The sequence below is a fragment of the Notothenia rossii genome (assembly GCF_949606895.1).
Source record: "Notothenia rossii genome assembly, chromosome: 1".
Taxonomy (NCBI): Eukaryota; Metazoa; Chordata; class Actinopteri; order Perciformes; family Nototheniidae; genus Notothenia; species Notothenia rossii.
Window position 1 is genome coordinate 47,944,259 of NC_136912.1, and position 20,425 is coordinate 47,964,683.

The 20,425-nt window shown below is 42.2% G+C and overlaps 2 protein-coding genes across 3 annotated transcripts; one reads left to right on the forward strand and one right to left on the reverse strand.

Moving 5' to 3' along the window:
• The first annotated feature begins 4,949 nt into the window (after positions 1 to 4,949).
• On the forward strand, positions 4,950 to 6,987 carry LOC307022394 (uncharacterized protein). Of its 2 annotated transcripts, none has more exons than XR_013803376.1 (2): positions 4,950 to 5,514; positions 5,703 to 5,772. XR_013803376.1 is itself a non-coding variant. In XM_079655203.1 (2 exons), the coding sequence occupies exons 1-2, from the start codon at positions 5,086 to 5,088 to the stop codon at positions 6,836 to 6,838; spliced, it is 1,569 nt and encodes a 522-aa protein (XP_079511329.1). In that variant the 5' UTR covers positions 5,047 to 5,085; the 3' UTR covers positions 6,839 to 6,987. The 2 variants fall into 2 exon arrangements, 1 of the variants encoding a protein (XP_079511329.1); XM_079655203.1 differs by having other exon boundaries at positions 5,047 to 5,514; positions 5,699 to 6,987.
• Positions 6,988 to 12,383: 5,396 nt separating this feature from the next.
• LOC307047300 (uncharacterized protein) lies at positions 12,384 to 19,354 on the reverse strand. Its single transcript, XM_079694213.1, has 6 exons — positions 17,782 to 19,354; positions 16,794 to 17,419; positions 16,188 to 16,506; positions 15,678 to 15,732; positions 15,177 to 15,330; positions 12,384 to 12,987 (listed from the first exon to the last, which is right to left on the reverse strand). The coding sequence occupies exons 2-6, from the start codon at positions 16,802 to 16,804 to the stop codon at positions 12,861 to 12,863; spliced, it is 666 nt and encodes a 221-aa protein (XP_079550339.1). The 5' UTR covers positions 16,805 to 17,419; positions 17,782 to 19,354; the 3' UTR covers positions 12,384 to 12,860.
• Positions 19,355 to 20,425: the final 1,071 nt, after the last annotated feature.

Below are 20,425 nucleotides of genomic sequence, written 5' to 3' on the forward strand. Positions count from 1 at the left end.
GTGGAGTGGGCGAAAACCAGACTGGAGGGGTTCATAGAGGTTGTTGGACTGGAGGTGGGTGTGGAGCTGGGTGGCGACAATACGCTCCAGTGTTTTGGAGAGGAATGGCAGGTTGGAGATGGGGCGGTAGTTGGAGAGGTTGGCTGGGTCAAGGGTGGGCTTTTTGAGGATGGGGGTGATGGAGGCAAGTTTGTAGATGGAGGGAACAAGACCAAGGGATAGAGATTGGTTGAAGAGGGTGGTGAGGTGGGGGATGAGGACAGGGAGGCAGGCCTTAGTTAGGGTCGTAGGGAGGGGGTCAAGAAAGCAGGTGGTTGTTTTGGATGAGGTGATGATGGCTAGGATGTGGGAGGAGTCAACAGGAGAGAAGGCAGTGAGGGGAGGGAAGGGCGGGTGGACTGGGAGAGGAGGGGGGGCGTGGGGGTTGGAGGAGATAGTGGTCATGGCAGTTAGGGAGCTGTTGATTTGTGAAACTTTGTTGTTGAAGGCGAGGAGGAAGGAGTTGCATAGGTCAGGGGAGGAGGGTGGATTGATGTCAGGTGGCTGGAGCAATTTATTGATGGTGGAAAACAGGATGCGGGGGTTCCGGTTGGTGCTGTCGATGAGGGTGGAGAAGTGGGCAGATTTGGCGGCTTGGAGAGCATCACGGTAGGAGGAGATGTGAACTTTATAGGCTTCGGCGTGGACGGTGAGGTGGGTTCATTTGAACAATCTTTCAAGTTGACGGCCGGTCTGTTTCATGGTACGGAGTTCCGGGGTGTACCAGGGGGCGGGATTGGTGAATGAAACAGAGGAGGTTTTCCAGGGGGCCAGAGAGTCGAGGGAGTCAGAGAGAATTGAGTTGAGTGTGGTGGCATAGTCGTCAGGGGAAGAGGGGGCAGAGTCGGGCGGGAAGGCAGAGGATATGAGCTGGGAGAGCGTGAGGGGGTTGACTGCCTTGATGTTGCGGTAGGAGATGGTGCGTTTTTTGGGGTTGTGGGGGGAGGGTAGAGGGGCGGAGAAGAGGATGCAGAGATGATCAGAGAGTGGGAAGGGGAGGGGCTGGGGGTTAGATAATGGTAGAAAGGAGGAGCAGACTAAGTCCAGAATGTGGCCTTTGGTATGGGTGGGGAAGTCAATGTGTTGGGTGAGGTGGAAGCAGTCAAGGAGGGAGAGGAAGTCAGATGTCAGGGGGGCATTGGGCTGATCCATGTGGATGTTGAAGTCGCCGGTAAGTAGGAGGTGGGAAGATAGAGAGGATGCAATGGTGAGTAGTTCAGACAGTTCAGAGAGGAAAGAGGGGTGTGGCTTCGGGGGACGGTAGATTAGAACAGTAGTGATAGAGTTGGGGAGGGAGAAAGCAAGGTGTTCAAAGGATGAGATAGGTGGGAGGTTGAGGTTCAGTTCAGTGATGTGTAGGGATTGTTTGTGGAGAACAGCGAGACCACCCCCGCGCCCGGAGAGGCGGGGTCTGGCAGTGAAACTGTAGTTGGAGGGAGTGGCTTGGTTGAGAGCGTAGAAGTCCAGGGGCTGTTGCCATGTTTCACAGAGGAGAAGCAGATCAATGTTATTGTCCAGTAGCAGTTCGTGTATAACAGGTGATTTGTTGGAGAGGGAGCGGCAGTTCAGGAGTGCGAGGGAGATGGATGGTGGAGCAGGGGAGGGGGTACAAAGGTTGTTGAGGTTGGCAGTGCGGTGGATGGGGATGGCGGGGGGGTGGGGGATAGTCCAGAGTGAGGGGATGGGTGAACCGTCAGGGAGGTGTCGGTTGCGGGGGAGGCCAGCGCCCCGGTGGATGTAGCGGCGTCGGCGGAGGATCCCAGCGGCGCTAGCTGCGGTGGCAGTAGCAGCAGGGAGACGATGGTTGTTGTTGAGGCTGTGGAGGTCAGCAGCAGTGTAGATGAGAGGGCGAGAGGTTGGTGGTGTAGTAGGCTGAAGCAGCGGGAGAGATAGTCCAAGCAGCAGATGAAAGGTAGCAGCAGATGAGAGTAGCCAAGGTAGTGTATTTGCAGTGGTTATTAACTGATTGGCTAGGAGTTGGTAGGCAGTGAGATATGTGAAAGCAGCAGTGGACCAGGTGTTGGAGTGAGTGATGTGTGTGGTGTTGGTTACCCCAGACCGTCCCTGCGGCACCATGTCTGGACCTAGCTACCCAACAGTAGACGAGCTGGTGGGGAGTGGAGGCTCCCCGCAAGAACGCCGGCTGGGCAGCCAGACAGAGTGAGTGTTGTTGTTGTTGATGTACGGCGCACAACAGGTCGGTCCAGGTTGGCACAATCACCATCACAAAACACACAGCGTACTCACCCGAGTCCAGAGCAGCGATCAACACACCCAGAGCCAGGAAAAAACAATCCAGTGGTGTAATCAGGTAGTCCAATTGTGACGGGAGCCAGCTGTTAGCTTCGGTGGCTAACGTAGCATACAGACCGGGTAGTCAAGGTGACGGAGTGGAGCCAGCTGTTAGCTTTGATGGCTAACGTAGCATACAGTCCAGTAGTGAGGGAGCCTATGAATGGAAACGGAGCTGGAGAGATGCACAACGGAGTGAAGAGCAGCCTTGGATCGGCGAAAAACAGCATAGAGACCCGTAGACAAAACAAACAAACATCCAGAAACAGTCCGGGGGTAGAAGCGGCAGTCAACAGACAAGACGCCAGCGTTGCTCTAGCACCGTTGTGGCATGGTTGTGGCATATAGTTGCCACGGCAAGTTGTGGCATATACTTGCCACAGATACCACATCTGTGGCATATACTTGCCACAGATACCACGGAGTAGCGGCCTCTGTGGCAGATGCCGGAAGTACTTGCCACTGCCTGCAGATGCCACGAAATGAGCCAGGCCCTACTGCTTTTTTTGATCAGGAACGAATTTAGCAGTTGAACATAAAAGTCAACTAACTGAGGGTCACTTGCAATTACAGTGTTGTGTCTAACTGTAAGCTTGTCACTCAGAGTAACCTACCATTAATTTAGCTGCTGGAGAAGAAAGATCAAAGGGGGAGGGGGGGAGAGAGCTGTGGTTGATGGGCCATTAGTTGTGTAAATACACAGCTGAGAGCTGCCGTTTCATTCAGACTGTTTAAAAAACTGTAACAACGGACTATTTTTCTTAGCGGATGCATGTCAATTTAAATCAATACATACAACTATTTTTTAAATCAATACATACAACTATTTTTTAAATCAATAAAAACATTTTCTAAATTCATAAAAGCATTTCAATTAATATCGGGAGTCATGTCGTTACTTTGTTGAGAATGTGGCCGTGTAATAAGCGGGATAATTTGCAGCGACTTGTTCCTTATGGGGAAAGTAACATCCGTCATGTGTGTGTAGAGGTGTGTGTGGTTAAAACACTTTCATGAAGTGAAGGAATTTCCTTCTATAAAACAGCTGTGGGCAGCAGTGAGTGTCACGGACATGAATTCATAGATCAAGGCAGACTGGTGCACACACTCTCCTGTCCTGCCAGGCGACACGCCCGTTCTAAGCCGTGTCCCTCACTCCTCACATCCCAAGCATCCCCGAAAAGTGTAATATGTTGTTACATCTCAGATGTTATGTTTCAGTTGTGCTCTGTCTATGTTCAGTGATGCAAACTTGTCACCTTTCAGCGAAATTCGCCATTTTGAATCCAAAATAAGTCGTTTGTGTGATTCATGTAGATCTGCAATACAAATATTTTTGGGGTAATGGGGGGGGCTGGGACCCGGAGTAATCTGCGGCCGTGAGCTGTTATGTGCCATCATGACACGCATGGTGTTCTTTTTTTATATATTATAATGAAGTACGAGCTGTGTGCTCTAGTCTTCCTGCCTGTCGGCTCTGCTCATGGATGTATAATAAGGCTCTGCTGCTCCGAGATGATGGTCTAGCTTCAGCAGCTATATTACCTACGGGTGCGTTCGTTAATATTAACTGTGCGTCCGGAGTCACTGTGGCACAGACTGGACCGCTGGTGAACAGCTGTTAGAACGGGCTGTTCAGGTGTTCAGAGCAGAGCTCCCTGTCGGAGCGGCAGAGCGTGATGTGAACTGAAACGTTTTTCTGTGGCAATATTATTTAAGGAATCATTGAGCTAGCTAGCTAGCATACATTGTCACTATCTGCTAACGTTAGCTTTAGCCTTCAATTTCTAATAGTTTTTTTCATAGGCTATAAACAGAGGTGGTATAAGTATATATATATTGTACTTGAGTAAAAGTAGAAGTACTCAGATCTTGTACTTGAGTAAAAGTAGAAGTACTCAGATCTTGTACTTGAGTAAAAGTAGAAGCACACAGATATTGTACTAGAGTAAAAGTAGAAGTACTCAAATCTTGTACTTGAGTAAAAGTAGAAGCACACAGATCTTGTACTAGAGTAAAAGTAGAAGTACTCAGATCTTGTAATCGAGTAAAAGTAATAGTCCCAGAGTGTAGGAATACTCTGTTACAGTAAAAGTCCTGCATTCAAAATGTTCCTCAAGTAAAAGTAGAAAAGTATTATCATCAAAATATAGTGAAAGTAGCGACAGTAAAAGTAGTCATTGTGCAGATTGGTCCATTTCAGAATAATATATATGATATGTTTTATAATGATTGATCATGAAAGTGTTCTCAAAGCTGGTAAAGGTGCAGCTAGTTTGAATGACTTTGTATACTGCAGGGTAGCTTGTGGATTTGCTCCAGGTGGAACTAAAGTCTGATTTAACACTTGATTATATTTCACTTAATTAATCCAGATCTGTGAAGTAACTAAAGGTATTAAATACATGTAGTGGAGTCAAAGTACACCATGTACCTCTGAATTGTAGTGGAGTAGAAGAACAAAGTAGCAAAACATTGAAATACTTAAATAAAGTACAAGTATCTCAAAATTGTGCCCAAGTATAGTACTTGTTGAGTTTATGAACTTAGTTACTTTACACCATGTGGCTATAAAGATAAAAAGACACACGCTTTTATATATTTCTATAGACAAGTTTACGCGACAAACCACGGGTAGCGCCATAACCCTACACAAATGCACTTCATTTCCGCCGGAAGTCTTTTGCACAGCGTCTGTCGGTGTAAACCGGTGTAAACAGTCAGACGGGCACTGGTGTAAACACAGCGATTTCGATGCTAACAGTGATACTAGCTTGGGAACACGATTCTACTTCTTTGACTGGAGATGGCGTTACTCTCCCCCACCCGAATTCAGTGCAAAACTGGGAGGATAACATGACGACGTGGCCCAGCATAACGTACAGCAAAATTTGCTCCTACTTCGTTCAATCCATGGCAATAGATGGAAAAGCAATGGACAGTCTGAAGGCCTCCGAGGCATATCAATATTTGCACAGCAACAAAGTTGGTTGTGTCATGTCATACAAACATGATCGTTTTGTTTATCTAAAAGCAAAGGTAGAGCCTAGCCAGTGTTTGAACAATGCGTGGCATAATGCTTGGGTGCTGGTAACTGAAGCTGGAGAAGTCAAAACTGCGGGATGTACGTGTGTTGCTGGACCAGGGAGATCTTGTTCCCACTCAGCTGCGATCCTGTGGAAGGTAACTAGATTATTTGACCATTGTAGCCTAGGCCTATGTCTTTTGTTGTTGGTATCCGAACTACATCATAGGCTACTTGGCTAGAGTGCAAAGTGTGTGTATGCCATGATGTATTATATCATATGACATGTTTGCAGTGAACCCATTATAATATCTATGCACTGTTTTTACTCTATCTCTCTAGGTAGAAAATGCTGTGAGACAGGGGAAAACCGGGCTTGCCTGCACAGACAGACAGAACCAGTGGAATGCTGGGTCTATAAGAAATGCTGGTCAGAGGAAGATGAAGTATGTGCGCTTCAAACGACACAACAGGAAGGATCTCTACCAGCCGCCACCAACTTCACAGCCATCCTCTACCACTCCAGAACCGGCACAGGAGGTGACACTCTTTAGGACTCATGAAGAGTGGAGGAAGAACACACTTGCCTCACCAATGGCAGAACTTTTCAATTGCCCTGGGAATAGCCTCCTGCAGTTCTGCTTTAATGCTGATACCTCTTCCATCACCGAGCCAACACCATGTCCACACCTCCATCTCCTAACCCATGATGAGCACCACATACCACTGGCTTGTGTAAAATGCAGAACCTTCTATGATAAGTACATTAACATGTCCACAGCCCGGCTTGAGGAGATCGAGAAGGTTACAAAAGCACAGAGCAAAGAACAGGTCTGGCATGATGCGCGGAGAGTGCGCATCACAGCGAGCACAGCTAAAAAGGTGCCCATTCGCTCAACCACGGCGCCCGACAAGTTTTTGTCAGAACACTTACACCCATCCTTCCGTGGCAATGCTGCAACCCGTCAAGGAGCGGAGGGGGAGGAACTTGCAAGGGACTATTTGGAAACTCTGGGCAACAGCATTGAAACCAAAGGCTTAGTGGTGTGCGACAAGGATCCGTGGCTTGCAGCATCTCCCGATGGAGTGATAAACAAAGACATTCTGTTGGAGATCAAATCACCTGTGTTGGGAAACAAGTCACTTGCAGAATTTTTGGCAACAAAGAACTGTGAAATCACAACTGTGGCAAACGGAAATAGGATAGATTACCATATTGCCTGCAATGGTCCAAAAGGCTACTATATGCAGGTACAAATTGGGATGCACTGCACAGGGCTTCAGCACTCCAAGTTGGTGATCTGGAACAAAACTGAGCACCTAGAAATCGAAGTACCCTACGACCAAGACTTTGTCCAGGGGCATATCATAAGGCTGCGCACATTCTACTTTGCCCACATGCTCCCGAAAATTGTTGACGATTTTGTTGAGGGAAGGTTACAGTTCTGCAGTAAATATCTCAGCATTTTAAAACCAAAATAAACTGCCTTATTTAGGTCATGCCCACAGGAGCCAACAGTTGTCTGTTGTTTACATAATGCACAATTTACATGATCTCTTTATGCTGTGCAATATATCATATGTGCCTGTACTGTTTGAGTGAAAATAAAGTTTGATGTAATTTAATTTCATTATTGCACTGTTATTGCATTATTGCATTTCATATGTTCCTTAGAGTGCTACAATTTCTTTTAACACAGTTCATCATTCATATTAAGCTCATACTGTACATAAATAACACTGAATTAATTAATTGTTTAGAGGAAACTAAAGAAATGGCTTCAACAAGAAAGATCACATGTTTAATCCTAACAGGTATTACAAATTAAAATATAAAAGCAGCCCACACAATTACATCACTATGAAAATATTCATATATAATATTAAAAATACAATGCATGCAGTATTTGTTGTGTTTATCTGTATTTAATGAACAACATGGCTGGGTGCTGGGTGCTGGTTTGTGGTCGTAGCACTCTCTATCTAACCACTCGTTCAGGTGCTTTCTCGAGTGATTGCAACCAACTACCGCACACGTAGTTCCCGAACCACTTTTCTTCATGTTGTAATTGTTATATCCTCTTTGTCTCTGCGATATCAGTGCTTTGTCGGCACAACGGAGCTAGCTAGCAAAACAAACCCAGTCCGCCAAAACGGAAGTGCATTGCATCGAAGGGAGGAGTTCAGGATGTAGAGCGGAAACGGCTCAATAACTTGTGTATTAGATGTGACTCTTTGGCGTTTCTGTTATTATTAACACTGCTGCTTTAGTTCTGACCGCTAAAATCCTCTTTCATTCCGTGGGGTGGGGGAGCCGGGGGCTCGGATCCTTGTCACCTTTTTCATACCTGATGAGTTTGCATCCCTGTATGTTAAAAAGGCCTAAGTCACCTTAATTCATGTAATAAAAACATCTCAGGTCAGTAACACTCAAAGCTAAATGTGCAATACCATGTTCAGCTATGTTACTATTTATAATGTTATTGTTGTTACATCAGAAGATGTACATATTGAAATGATTTCTTAACTTACAGTAGGCTATCTTTTACAATGTGTGTTGGAAGGATTTATTAAATTACAATGAATATTGTCATTGTTGAAGGCTTTTAGAGAAGGGTGAACTATAAGCCTGAATTACATAACATTTTATACCTAAAAACATAAAAGCCACAATAAATAAATCACAATTATTGTAGTTATTTTTACCTCCCGTATTGCTTTCAACCCACCAGCTTTTATGGTGTTGTTACGTCACTAACTGTAAGCTTGTCACATACAGTCTATGGTCACTCAGAGTACCCTACTGTTAATTTAGCTGCTGGAGAAGAAAGATCAGGGGGGGAGGGGGGGAGAGAGCTGTGGTTGATGGGCCATTTGTTGTGTAAATACACAGCTGAGAGCTGCCGTTTCATTCAGACTGTTTAAAAAACTGTAACAATGGACTATTTTTCTTAGTGGATGCATGTACATTTAAATCAATACATACAACTATTTTTTAAATCAATAAAAACATTTTCTAAATCCATAAAAGCATTTAAATTAATATTGGGAGTCATGTCGTTACTTTGTTGAGAATGTGGCCATGTAATAAGCGGGATAATTTGCAGCGACTTGTTCCTTATGGGGAAAATAACACCCTTCATCCAGATGAGGATCCCTCCGCTACACTTTGGGATCCTGATCGACCGACGAAGCTCCATTAAAATATACATATTTTTGGTGAATTACTGAGTTTAGGCACGTTAATAACGTTTTAATGAAGTTGAATACAGTATATTCATATGTGTCAGTGATTTCATGTCAATTCGGCGAACCTAAACATAAATGATCGTGGTGAAGATGATGATTAAATTAGGATTAAAAATCGAGAGCCGGGCTGCATTTCCTCCCGTTCGTTTTTTTTCGAATAACAAAATTATTTTTGTTAAATAACAACATGGTGATGTTTTGTAAATGATTACATGTCTCTTATTTAGCACAGTATATCCGTGACATATGGATCTTAACAAAGTTCCGCTGTACATCCAGCATACTGTATCTCACTTTATTTCACATGAGCTCCAGTGTGGAACCCCACTACACCACCTGGTGGATCAATGATCCATTGCAGCTGGCTTCATTATAATTACATTTATCTATCACGGGGGCGGTCTCAAGTCAAGCTGGAGGTTTTCCCTTGAGCGAGGGCAGATCACGTACCAATCACGGCCCTCGCGTTTCAAACTGTCTGAAATGAATCGCTACATCTGTACCTCTTAAAGCAGGCAGATGGCAGCTACAAGCTAAAAGAGTGTCACGATTATCACTACCAGATAACAGGGCTGCGCAGCTCGGGCTCACTGGTATGTCATGGTGTGATTTCTATGTTCACTTTGCAGAAGATTAACACCTACAAAGAATATACTTTAATGTAGCAAAATGGGAGCAGATGAAGAGCAAGCTTGATGCTTTTTACTTTGATTTTTACAATCCAGCGTAAATTGTAAATGACACTATGTAATAACCCATCATCTACACTTACTGCACACACATCCACATGTACACACTCACTTTAAACAAACACTCACCTTATCACTCACTTTAGACAATTTATATGTATCTATTATTAAAGAGATTTGCACTACATTCATACCTATTTGCACCTTAACTATACAGTACAGTTCTCGGCTACTTGTTTTGTTACAATGACTTGCTTTGTCATTTTGTTTGGAATTTAGTTGGTATGTATGTGACAAATAAACCTCTTGAATCTCATTCACTCTGTATTGTATATATGTATATAACAACTTGAAACTTCAACTTGAAATGTGGAAAAAAAGCTATGGTTCATTACTCACCATTGAAAATCACACACAGAGTCTCTTCCGGGGTTTCAATGGTGCTGGAGGTGGATGCCTCTTGCAACGTTTTCATGAGTCTGTACAACCATAATTTGTGTTATTTTGGAATAAAACAATACAATCACAAGACGCATTAAATGTTGTAGTTTGTCTAAAGTTAACTACCGTTTCCTTGGTGGCTTTCTGCATCCACCTTGTTGTTCCTTTGTGGGGGTCGGGGTGCCCACTTGTGCAGCAGGATTAGGGAAGTCGGCAGTAGGCTTTCCATTATCAAAATGCTACAAAGATTAAAGCAAAATATAAATGAATGATTGCCTGTTGGCTTTCTTGTTTGTACTTTGACCACAGGTAGACTAATAACGGAGCTCAGTTGTTCAGACATTATTATGCATCAAGTGATATACATGGTCAAAACGACCTAGAAGCACACAGCTTACAGCTGTAGTCGTGTGACTTTAGCTAACGTTAGTTAGTGAAATTAGTTAATTAAATTAGTTAGTTAATTTGTGAATGTAATCTTTGCTAGCTAGCTAGCTACGTTAGCACGTATTTACCTTGGAGCAAACGTATTTGTGTTTGTTGATATTCACCATATTCAGCTGGGCATGGGGCCTGCCGCATTTCTTTATCCACTGGCGGCATCTCTCCTCTCGGGTTTTGGGTTTAGGAAACGGGTAAAATATCACCCCCCCCCCCCCCTCTAAGCTTATGGGATATCTGCTATCCGATTTGCAAAGACCATAAGCACAACGCTTCACCATTTTCGCAATGAATTTGAACGCTAAGCTTGTCGGACTTCCACAGGGAGCCGCGCACGTGATCGAATATGGTTGGACAACAGGCATTTAGGGGCGTGGCTTTGCGAAAGGTCAATTGCATTGTGTTATACTTTACAAAGTATTACATACAAAGTTCATATATATATATATATATACACTGAACAAAAATATAAATGCAATACTTTTGTTTTTGCTCCCATTTTTCATGAGATGAACTCAAAGATCTAAAACATTTTCTATACACACAAAATAACCATTTCTCTCAAATATTGTTCACAAATCTGAAAGAATCTGTGATAGTGACCACTTCTCCTTTGCCGAAATAATCCATCCCACCTCACAGGTGTGGCATATCAAGATGCTGATTAGACAGCATGATTATTGCACAGGTGTGCCTTAGGCTGGCCACAATAAAAGGCCACTCTGAAACGTGCAGTTTTGCTTTATTGGGGGGGTCTGGGGGGGTCCGAAAACCCTAGGGTTAAACCCTAACCCTAACATGTCACCCATCTCCTTTGCATAGAGTTGATCAGGTTGTTGATTGTGGCCTGTGGAATGTTGGTCCACTCCTCTTCAATGGCTGTGCGAAGTTGCTGGATATTGGCAGGAACTGGAACACGCTGTCGTATACGCCGATCCAGAGCATCCCAAACATGCTCAATGGGTGACATGTTAGGGTTAGGGTTAGGGTTAGGGTTAGGGTTGGTGGGGCCCAATGTGATATATTTTCATGGGGCCCAAAATCCCTGGCGTGTATGGCCAGAGGGCAGGACCTATAAACACATGTACTACCCAATAGCATAGTTCCATCCCTTGAAGACAAGGAATGTGTCATAGTAGAAATGTGCTGCCCAATGAAAGAAGGAAGCATAAAGCTTGTACATTTCTATAACCCGTGTAAAAATCTTCACATTGAAATTTTACAGACAATAGCATGGACGAGTCATAGAAGGGAAGTATGGTGTGGTGATTTTAATGCTCACAACAGCCTATGGGGAAGCATTCAAACAGACAGTAATGGGGATGTTGTAGAACAAATGTTAGAGGAAAGATCATTGTTTTTGCCTTAATGATGGACAAAAAACAAGAATAGACGTGAACAGGGGCACACAATCATGTTTGGACCTCACACTGGTGACGGATAGTTTAGTTAAATCGTGTGAATGGTAAGTTAAAAGTGACTCTACACTGTAAAAAAAAAATCCGTTGAAAAACGGACAAAGTGCTGGTAATTTGCTGCCAGGACATTGTCCGTTATTCTACAGACACTTCCGTCAACCCTTTAACGGATATTTCTGTAGATTAACAAGACTTTGTCTGTACCATATACGGACACTTCTGTCAACCTTATAACGGATATTTCTGTAGATTAACAAGACTTTGTCCGTAATATTTACGGACACTTCTGTTAATCCTAATACGGACAATTCCGTATTTTAACAGTCCTTAGTATGTACTATTTACAGACACTTCCGTTAATCCCAATATCTTTTTTTTTAAATCTTGGGATAAAAAATATATATATATCCTAATACTAAATAAATAACAATCATTACACTTTCAAGCAAACTGAATAAAGCACAATATATAGAAATTGAACAAAATGTATACCATTTTTTCCATACAAGTGCATTTATTTCCTTTTTGCTAATGTATAAAGTGCATTTAATGATGAAATGAAAAAACTGAACTTTTCTCCCACTGCTGTTGCACCCTACTGGCTCACCTGTCAGTGAGGAAGGAGGAGCCCCCTCCAGGAGGATGTAGCGACTCCGTCCTACACCTCCCACTCAACATTCCCCGCTGACAGGCACTGCCCCAACCTGTAGGAGAACATGCAGTGACAAATATCACCCTCCCAACTTCCCTCCCCCCGAACATGGGGGATTTGAACCCAAAGAATCTGTGGTGGTGGGCAATAATTTTACCCCTCGCTACCTGAGTGCCATACAAATGTTTTTTTTTTAAGACATTTCCATACAATTGTAAAACCCTAACATGAACATACATTCAAGTATGTAAAATAACAGCAACAATAACCTTTTTCTTAACACCATGATGTTAGAGGTCGGGCTGTGTGTACATGTGCGCCTCAAGATCAAATTAGTAGTTATAAATTCCTCCCAATGTTTGCCACTGCTGTTGCACCCTACTGGCTCACCTGTCAGTGAGGAAGGAGGAGCCCCCTCCAAGAGGATGTAGCAACTCCGTCCTACACCTCCCACTCAACATTCCCCGCTGACAGGCGCTGCCCCAACCTGTAGGAGAACATGCAGTGACAAATTAAAAAAAAGTAAACTTTTTTTTTTTTTAAGTGTGTGTGTGTTGGTATGTTTAGTCCAAAAGTCCAGTCCAAAAAGTTCGGTTTTGAGCTTTGAGGAAAGCTCACATGTGCCAGTCAAATTCCTTCAGCTCAGTCACGAGCTTCGACAGTTTTGGAGGAATGTGATGCTGTTTCTTCCCCTTCATCTCAGCCTTGGACCCTCGGTCAGGATTCATTCCAAAGAAAACTCTAAGGAAACAGAAATATGTTTAGCTGCACATGCAACTAAATGAATGAAACTGAACTAAAGAGTAACATGCAGACAAAGCTGAGATACTACTTGTAGTGTGGCTCTACAGGAGTGGAGCCGTCTAAAATAGCATACATTTGTTTTCTCCACCATGCCCGTGTGTGTGTTTCCATCTACAGCTAATGTTGCAAAATACTACTACTACAATAACACTTTGCTCCTGTAAGCTGAGCAACTCAGACAACGTGCTGTTAAAGTCTGCTCATCACCAACATACTATACTGGAAATCTCAGCATAACCCGTGCACCTGTGACTTGTGTGGATATACTGTACGTGCAATGAACGATCTCAGGGCACCGTTAACTCAGTGCATGAGTAGCACAGCTAGTAGTAGTCGCTAGTAGTCACGAGTGCTGAAAGAAGTTGTGACGATTGATAACAAACTTTTAATCTGAAATGTATGTCTAAAATTAATGAACAATGAGTAATGGTCTATTTTGTGACAAAAAAAAATATAATTTACATGAGCCGTCAAAAATGGCCGGCGAGTCTGTTGTAAACAGTGCTGTCCGGGAAGATTGTTTCAATGACAGTGGGACCTCTTTCTGGTCCCTCTGAACCCGTTCTGGATCACCACTCCTCGGTGGTGGTAATAGGTTTGCATTTGAGAATACAAACATTATGCACCTTTACAATATGAATTAACAAAACTATTATTTTGTGCTGACAAACTAGGCTATATAGTGTATTTAGTGACTTTTCCTGTCATAATCACCACTGTGACATAGCCTACAGCAGCCTACTGTAGCAGCCTCTATATTTTATATGTAAAATGTCTTGGTATTTGCTACATTTATCGTGGAGTTGTGTGTTTGTTAAACATACATATACAATTTAGAGGTGACAGTGTGCGGTGTTATAGTTTGTTAAATGCACAGGTGAACATTTGACAGGAGGAGTTACTAAATCCACAATGGTTTTGGTTATTGGCTACATACTACAGGTGGATCATGTTTGTTTGTATTCTCATAATGCAGACCAATTCACATAATCACGATAGGCGAGTTGTGATCCAGTGCACAAAGACGGAGGTCCAGATTTCATTGCAGCAGCTTTACAGGCAACCAAGGTAAAGAGGGTTGATTTATTTGCATCGATTATGATTGTACACAGTCTATATACATTTTAGTCACAAAATAGATAACATAGTTGCTCAATTTTGATTTCACACATACAACCACTGCATTAAAACTGCATCTAAATTTGCTACTTTCAATATCGCAGTCTACTTGTCAGATTTCAGTCAATCTTAAGTGTGACACAACCACTAAGCTCATCTGCAACAAGAGCACAGGCGTCAAACGTTGAGTGGAGTGGTAACTGTGACACTCGGTGCAAATGTACACGTTACACAACAAGTATTAACATTGGGGCATGAATCCTGGTATGGATTTTGTTATATTAGTCACAAAAGCAGCTCACATAGAATAGCCTAAATGTGTGTCTTTGGTTAAAGAGATAGCTCAGAGATAGTTGTTAGGAATATTGTACATGTTTTCCCAATCACCCAGTGTCAGAGCCTAATAAATGCCAAATGCCTTAGGACAGACCTTTTCTATGTACTTGGTGTAGTCTGAAGTTATATGAAAGAGCATGGGCCTTCAACAGGAAGCTGCAAAATGTGCTGCCTGTGTTATAGGAACATTTATTAAGTATTGAGGGTTTAAGTGATTATATGTTTGATAATACACATTAACATGAAACAAACAATAGAAAAGATCATGTGTAAGCAAACAAACTTTACACAACACTGGTGATAGTGCTGTCAAACAGGTCTATGAACTCTATGAAAAAGTTGAATCTGCAATACAATTTTAGGCAGTATTTGGGTCCCTGGTTCATCTCTCTCAGCTAAGGGGTCCTTGGACTGAACAACATTGAAGACCCCTGTCAAAGAGCAATGAATATCTTGGCTCGATTGTAGAGTGTCAATGGGATCAAAACATATAATATATATTATATTTAATAATCATGATCCCATAAGCATCCTGGAATTGAGCACAACTATGCTAGTAATCTAAGGGACGATGAGTGGATACCTTTTTACATGCTTTGTCTGGTGGGAAGCCCTCAGTCTCAGAATTTGAATACCCCAGCTTATACATTTCAAAACAATGAGCTGCTTACCTTTGCATGAATTCCAGGGTAAGAGACATCTCCTTTGGATATTCAATGTTGCAGACATAAAACAAGCAGAAAGCATAGCTCAGGGCCACAATGGGGGAGGTGATGTGGTCATTCACAACTTCCTGATCAACAGCAATCTGGAATAGATGGTCACCTTAAACATAGATCACAAAAACAATATGTATTAGTAATTTAAAAAAATAATAACGTACACACGTGCCAAATCTTCCATACTCAGCCCAAACACAGGTTATGGTAAGAACAAGCAACAAATACTTTGAAAAGGTATTCTACATTTAGTTTGTCAGACTTTACATACAAGTGTACTTAAATTTAAAGATTTTGGCCCTAATCAACATAGTTCTGAGCACCATTTACAAAACAAAATCAACCAACTCTATACCTTTTCATCACAACAAATCGTCTCATCAGTAAACCTAAGAACAAATGGAGAACATATCTCCAAGCTTGCTGGGATGCAAAAATGATTCAACTACAAACCTCTGATTAGGATGCATGGGGTACAGGGGAGGCTGAGTTCAGCATCTGCGGAGTACTGTTTTCGGAAAATAAAACAACAAAGATACACATATGAATGTGTTGATTTTATGTTTCCAATGTACGCAAACACACAGTCAGGCAGGCAAATAGACCATCTGCCAGCGTCTGTATCAGAGGCAACCATAGACAATAATGTTAATAGTAGTTATAAAAAAATATTGTTTACACAAACATAATCGATTAATGTTAGGATCAGAATCCTTTTCGGTCAGGGGGGGAAAGTCTGTCCTTACAAGACCTTGTTCTATTAGGGGACAGCATTTGGTCCTCCAAGACAGAGGAGCTCTGCCGGGATGGAAGTGTATAATTATATGAGGGATTTTCTCCTGGTCGGGAAAATAAATCAAGGATTTTACTGATTTCCTTTTATCTTCGTTTCCAGGAGAGATGGTTTACCAATTTCGATATTATCAGCAGCGCAAAGTGGGGTTTAAAATCCATAAAATGTACCTCATTTTTGCAGAAAAGGTGATCAGGGTTTTCCTTGAAGTATCTCACAATGCCACAGATCAGCTGTACTGGACCTTCACCCATCTTCATCCCTTTGGTGTCAAGGAAGTTGTTGATGCCCGGTTCTTTTTTGGAAAGCTCCTGTGCCAGCTTGTTTTGTAACGAAAAGCCAAGGAGTCTAGATGCATGATCAAACAGGTGAGCAGCTTCAAAAAGAAATGGCCACTCTTCCTTTAGGACCTTTACATTGGTTCCGTCGTTGATGGTTTCACGCTGGATGGGATATGTTTCAGCCATCAGTTTTCGAAACAGATGACTCCTAAAGATATGAGGCAACAGTTAATCAAACTAATAAATTCAATCAATAATAAAACAAATGATCAATATAAATACAGATAAATCAATTTCGGGTGAAAATAGCTGATATACAAGCGCACAACGAGTCCCATTGTGAACTTGTAGATCAGTTATTTTTTGTTAGTTATACAAAACCAATTTGAATTGATATACCAAAAATAAATCAAACTCAAATATTAGCCTCTCAATTACTCAATCAAAAAGTAATCCATACATACACAAGAACATAATGGATGGTTGGAGCCCTACCTGAGGATCATGGGTTTTGAAGGCACTTTTCAATTCATTTCGTTTTGACAGCAGTTCTGCTCTACTCTCAGTTCCCTTTACAGCAACATCCCACTCCACACATCCATAACGATCGGAATTTCTTGACTTTTTCTTCCGCTGAACTTCACCCTCTCCACCCTCTGCTCGCCTCTTTCCTGGGGTTGATGTTCTCTTAATATTTTCAACTCTGTTTTCTAGCTGGGTAAAGAGAGGACCACAACCATCTTTTGCAAACGGCATATTTCCAAAGGGCTCTGTCTGTTTGAAAGACAGAGGATATTGTCCTACAATGTTCTTGGCGATTTCCATCAGCTTGGATCTACCAGGTCTTCCAGGGTGTTTATGGAGGTAATCATCAACAACGATCCGAACCATCTGTAGTCTTTCTTTCGACTTTACCCATTTATTTTCACCCAACACATCCATGAGCTTTGAGGGCATTTTGTGCCATGGTATGGAATATGGCTCACAGGATGGGGAGTGGGCAGATGGGGTATGGGCAGGTGGTGCTTCAGGTGGTGTTGGGGACAGATCATCACTCTGTGGCAGAGGTGTAGATGTAGGGCCAGGGCCAGGGCTTCTGAACTGTGGTGCAGCTTGTGAATCTATGGATGACATACCCCATAAATTAACCACATCACCGATGCTACTAATTAATTAATACACTGGTTTTCAATGTCCGTTGGAGACCACCAGGGGTACAAATGGACCCTTAAGGGTCTGTGAATTTGTACAGACAGTATACAGGGTTGGGCAATATATTGATATATCATATGAGATTATTGAATAGGATTTTGGGTATCATATTGTGATACCTGTTGTGTTTTCCTGATTTTAAAGAATGAACTGAACTTACCCAACTGTTAACATTACATAGTCATAAATACATAATGGTGATATTTGATTTTGTCGGTGTTGTCCACCCCTCAGTACTGTGCAGATTAGGGTTACAAATAAAAAAACTTACCTCCTTGGAAAGCCTTAACGAGTCTTCTGCACTGAATGAGTGGCAGAGTGTCCTGAATGTCCGGGGCATCCACAAGGATCAGGTCATCTTCACATTGAACTCCTAATTCCACCAGTCTAGCCATGAGTGCATCCATCTTATCACTACTGAGCGATGGTATGGCTTTCTTAACCACATCTTTCACAAGCTCCATGTTGGCATGTGTTTAAGAGGAATAAGCAACCTCGCACCTCTCTGGTAAGAAGAAAGTGGATAATAATCATTAAGTTTGTCCAGATTTTGGCAGCTGTATTGACCGCAGTGTTTGGGGGGAAAACACTGTGCCAATGGAAGCTAACGGGAAGCTAACGTTAGCCCGCGTCCTTTTGCAATACTACTTTTAATCCAGATGTAACCACAACATAACACACACACCTTCAAATGTCAACGAAGCCTATCGAATATATATTAGTCGATATGATACTATTATAGCTGTATTGACCGCAGTGTTTGGGCGGAAAACACTGTACCAATGGAAGCTAACGGGAAGCTAACGTTAGCCCGCGGCCTTTTGCAATACTACTTTTAATCCAAATGTAACCACAACATAACACACACACACCTTCAAATGTCAACAAAGCCTATCGAATATATATTAGTCGATATGATACTATTATAGCTGTATTGACCGCAGTGTTTGGGGGGAAAACATTGTGCCAATGGAAGCTAACATTAGCCCGCTGCCTTTTACAATACTACTTTTAATCCAAATGTAACCACAACATAACACACACACCTTCAAATGTCAACAAAGCCTATCGAATATATATTAGTCGATATGATATTATTATAGCTGTATTGACCGCGGTGTTTGGGGGGAAAACACTGTGCCAATGGAAGCTAACGTTAGCCAGGTTGGAAAGATACTAATAAAACAACAACACACAAACCTGCGAAAATAAACTAACCATAAATACAAACTTTACCTATCAATTCAATGAACTGGCCAACTTTTGCACGGGGGGATACTGCTTAAGGACTATATTCTAACTGGGGCCAGTTAGAAGAGAGTTACCTGCCAGACGTACACGTAATAAAACAAATATTTAACATTAACACAAATGTTATGTTTACCATAAATGTCCTTTTTGATTAAGAAATGAGGTTCCATTCCCAAATTAAACACAATGAACCAACCTACCGAGCAGACTTTCAGGTTCACTTTCAGTGCGGGATTCCTGTAATGGCGGCCACAGATATTTTTTACCGTGCAAAAGCACCCACAATGCAATGCGCAACCAGTGTTGCCAGATTCTGTGAGGGACACAAACAAGCCACAAGGTCTAGAGAAAATAAGCCCAAAAGAAGTGAAGTGGGCCACATGAGCACTTTAAACCTATACAGCAACTATTAGAAAATAGCAGATCACAACGTGCCGCGACGCGACGCGTTGTGAGCTTGTAGACCTGCTATTTTCAAATAAAATCTTGGGGGAAACTTATAATAAGCAGACCTGGCAACGCTGTTTTCAACGGCAAAAGTAATGTAAAAGTCGATTACAGTACTTAAACAGTAAAATTTTACACCACATTGGCCATCATTTTACGGATTTTTCTTAGAGTGTACCTAGGGAGTGATCATTACCCAGTTTTCACAATCATCAACACAAACGTATAGACAGGAAGGGAGTGTATTTACCAGGTGGCGCTTTGGTAAAGCAGACTGGGAGAAATGTAGACTTTGCTGTAAGGAGTCAGCACAATTGTTAGCATTAGAAGGAAGTATAGAGGAGTGCTCAAATCAAATCACAATGCACAAGAGGGTTACTGAGTAATTTTCAGAGTGGTTTTCGCAAAGGAAGATCCGCAATAGGTGCTTTGGTTAGAGTGAGCAATAAGGTGGGAATACAGTGTAAAGACACTGAAAATGAAAGAGGTTATGGCAATAGTATATTTTGACATTGAAAAGGCTTATGACTCTATGTGGAGGGATGGGTTACTCATCAAATTAAGTGACAGGTAACAGTAACAGTGACAGTAACAGGATCATGGCTCAGACAGGAAATTCAGAGTTCAAGTAGGGGCAGAGGTTTAGAAAGAGTTCAATATAGAAAATGGTATTCCCCAAGGGAGTTCAATCAGCCCGATATTATTTAACATTATGATAAATGACATATTGACTAAGTTGGACGGATGCATCAAATCTGCATTGTATGCAGATGACGGGGACATATGGATAAGGGGAAGACATGTTCCATATGTGTTTGAGAAGATAGGCAAAGCTATAAAGAAAGTGGAGAAGTGGTCATACAACTGCGTTTCAAGCTGTCAACAAGCACATCTTTCTTCATGACATTTACAAATAAACGCAAGATGGAGACTGAGAAGCTTACATCATATGGAAAGCCGATGAATGAGGTCAATGAATTTAAATATCTGGGGCTATGGTTAGATAGTAAATGTACATGGAAAACCCATATTAAACATTTGGAAACAAAATCCTCAAAAAGTTTTGAACCTATTAAGAGCGGTGGCAAGATGTGACTGGGGGGCAGACAAACAGGCACTAATTGACGTCTATAGGGAAATTATGAGGACAACTCTGGATTACGGGTGTATAATATATAGCAGCAGCAAAAACGTCATTACTAAAAATGGATGGATTA

Excerpts from the sequence above, each read along its gene's own strand:
- LOC307022394 (XM_079655203.1), top strand. The coding sequence starts at position 5,086 with ATGCTAACAGTGATACTAGCTTGGGAACACGATTCTACTTCTTTGACT. Across the intron at positions 5,515-5,698 it reads CAGCTGCGATCCTGTGGAAG|GTAGAAAATGCTGTGAGACA; the intron begins GTAACTAGATTA and ends CTATCTCTCTAG.
- LOC307047300 (XM_079694213.1), bottom strand. Across the intron at positions 15,733-16,187 it reads ACCTTTTCTGCAAAAATGAG|TACTCCGCAGATGCTGAACT; the intron begins GTACATTTTATG and ends TTCCGAAAACAG. Across the intron at positions 15,331-15,677 it reads CCCATGCATCCTAATCAGAG|GTGACCATCTATTCCAGATT; the intron begins GTTTGTAGTTGA and ends TCTATGTTTAAG.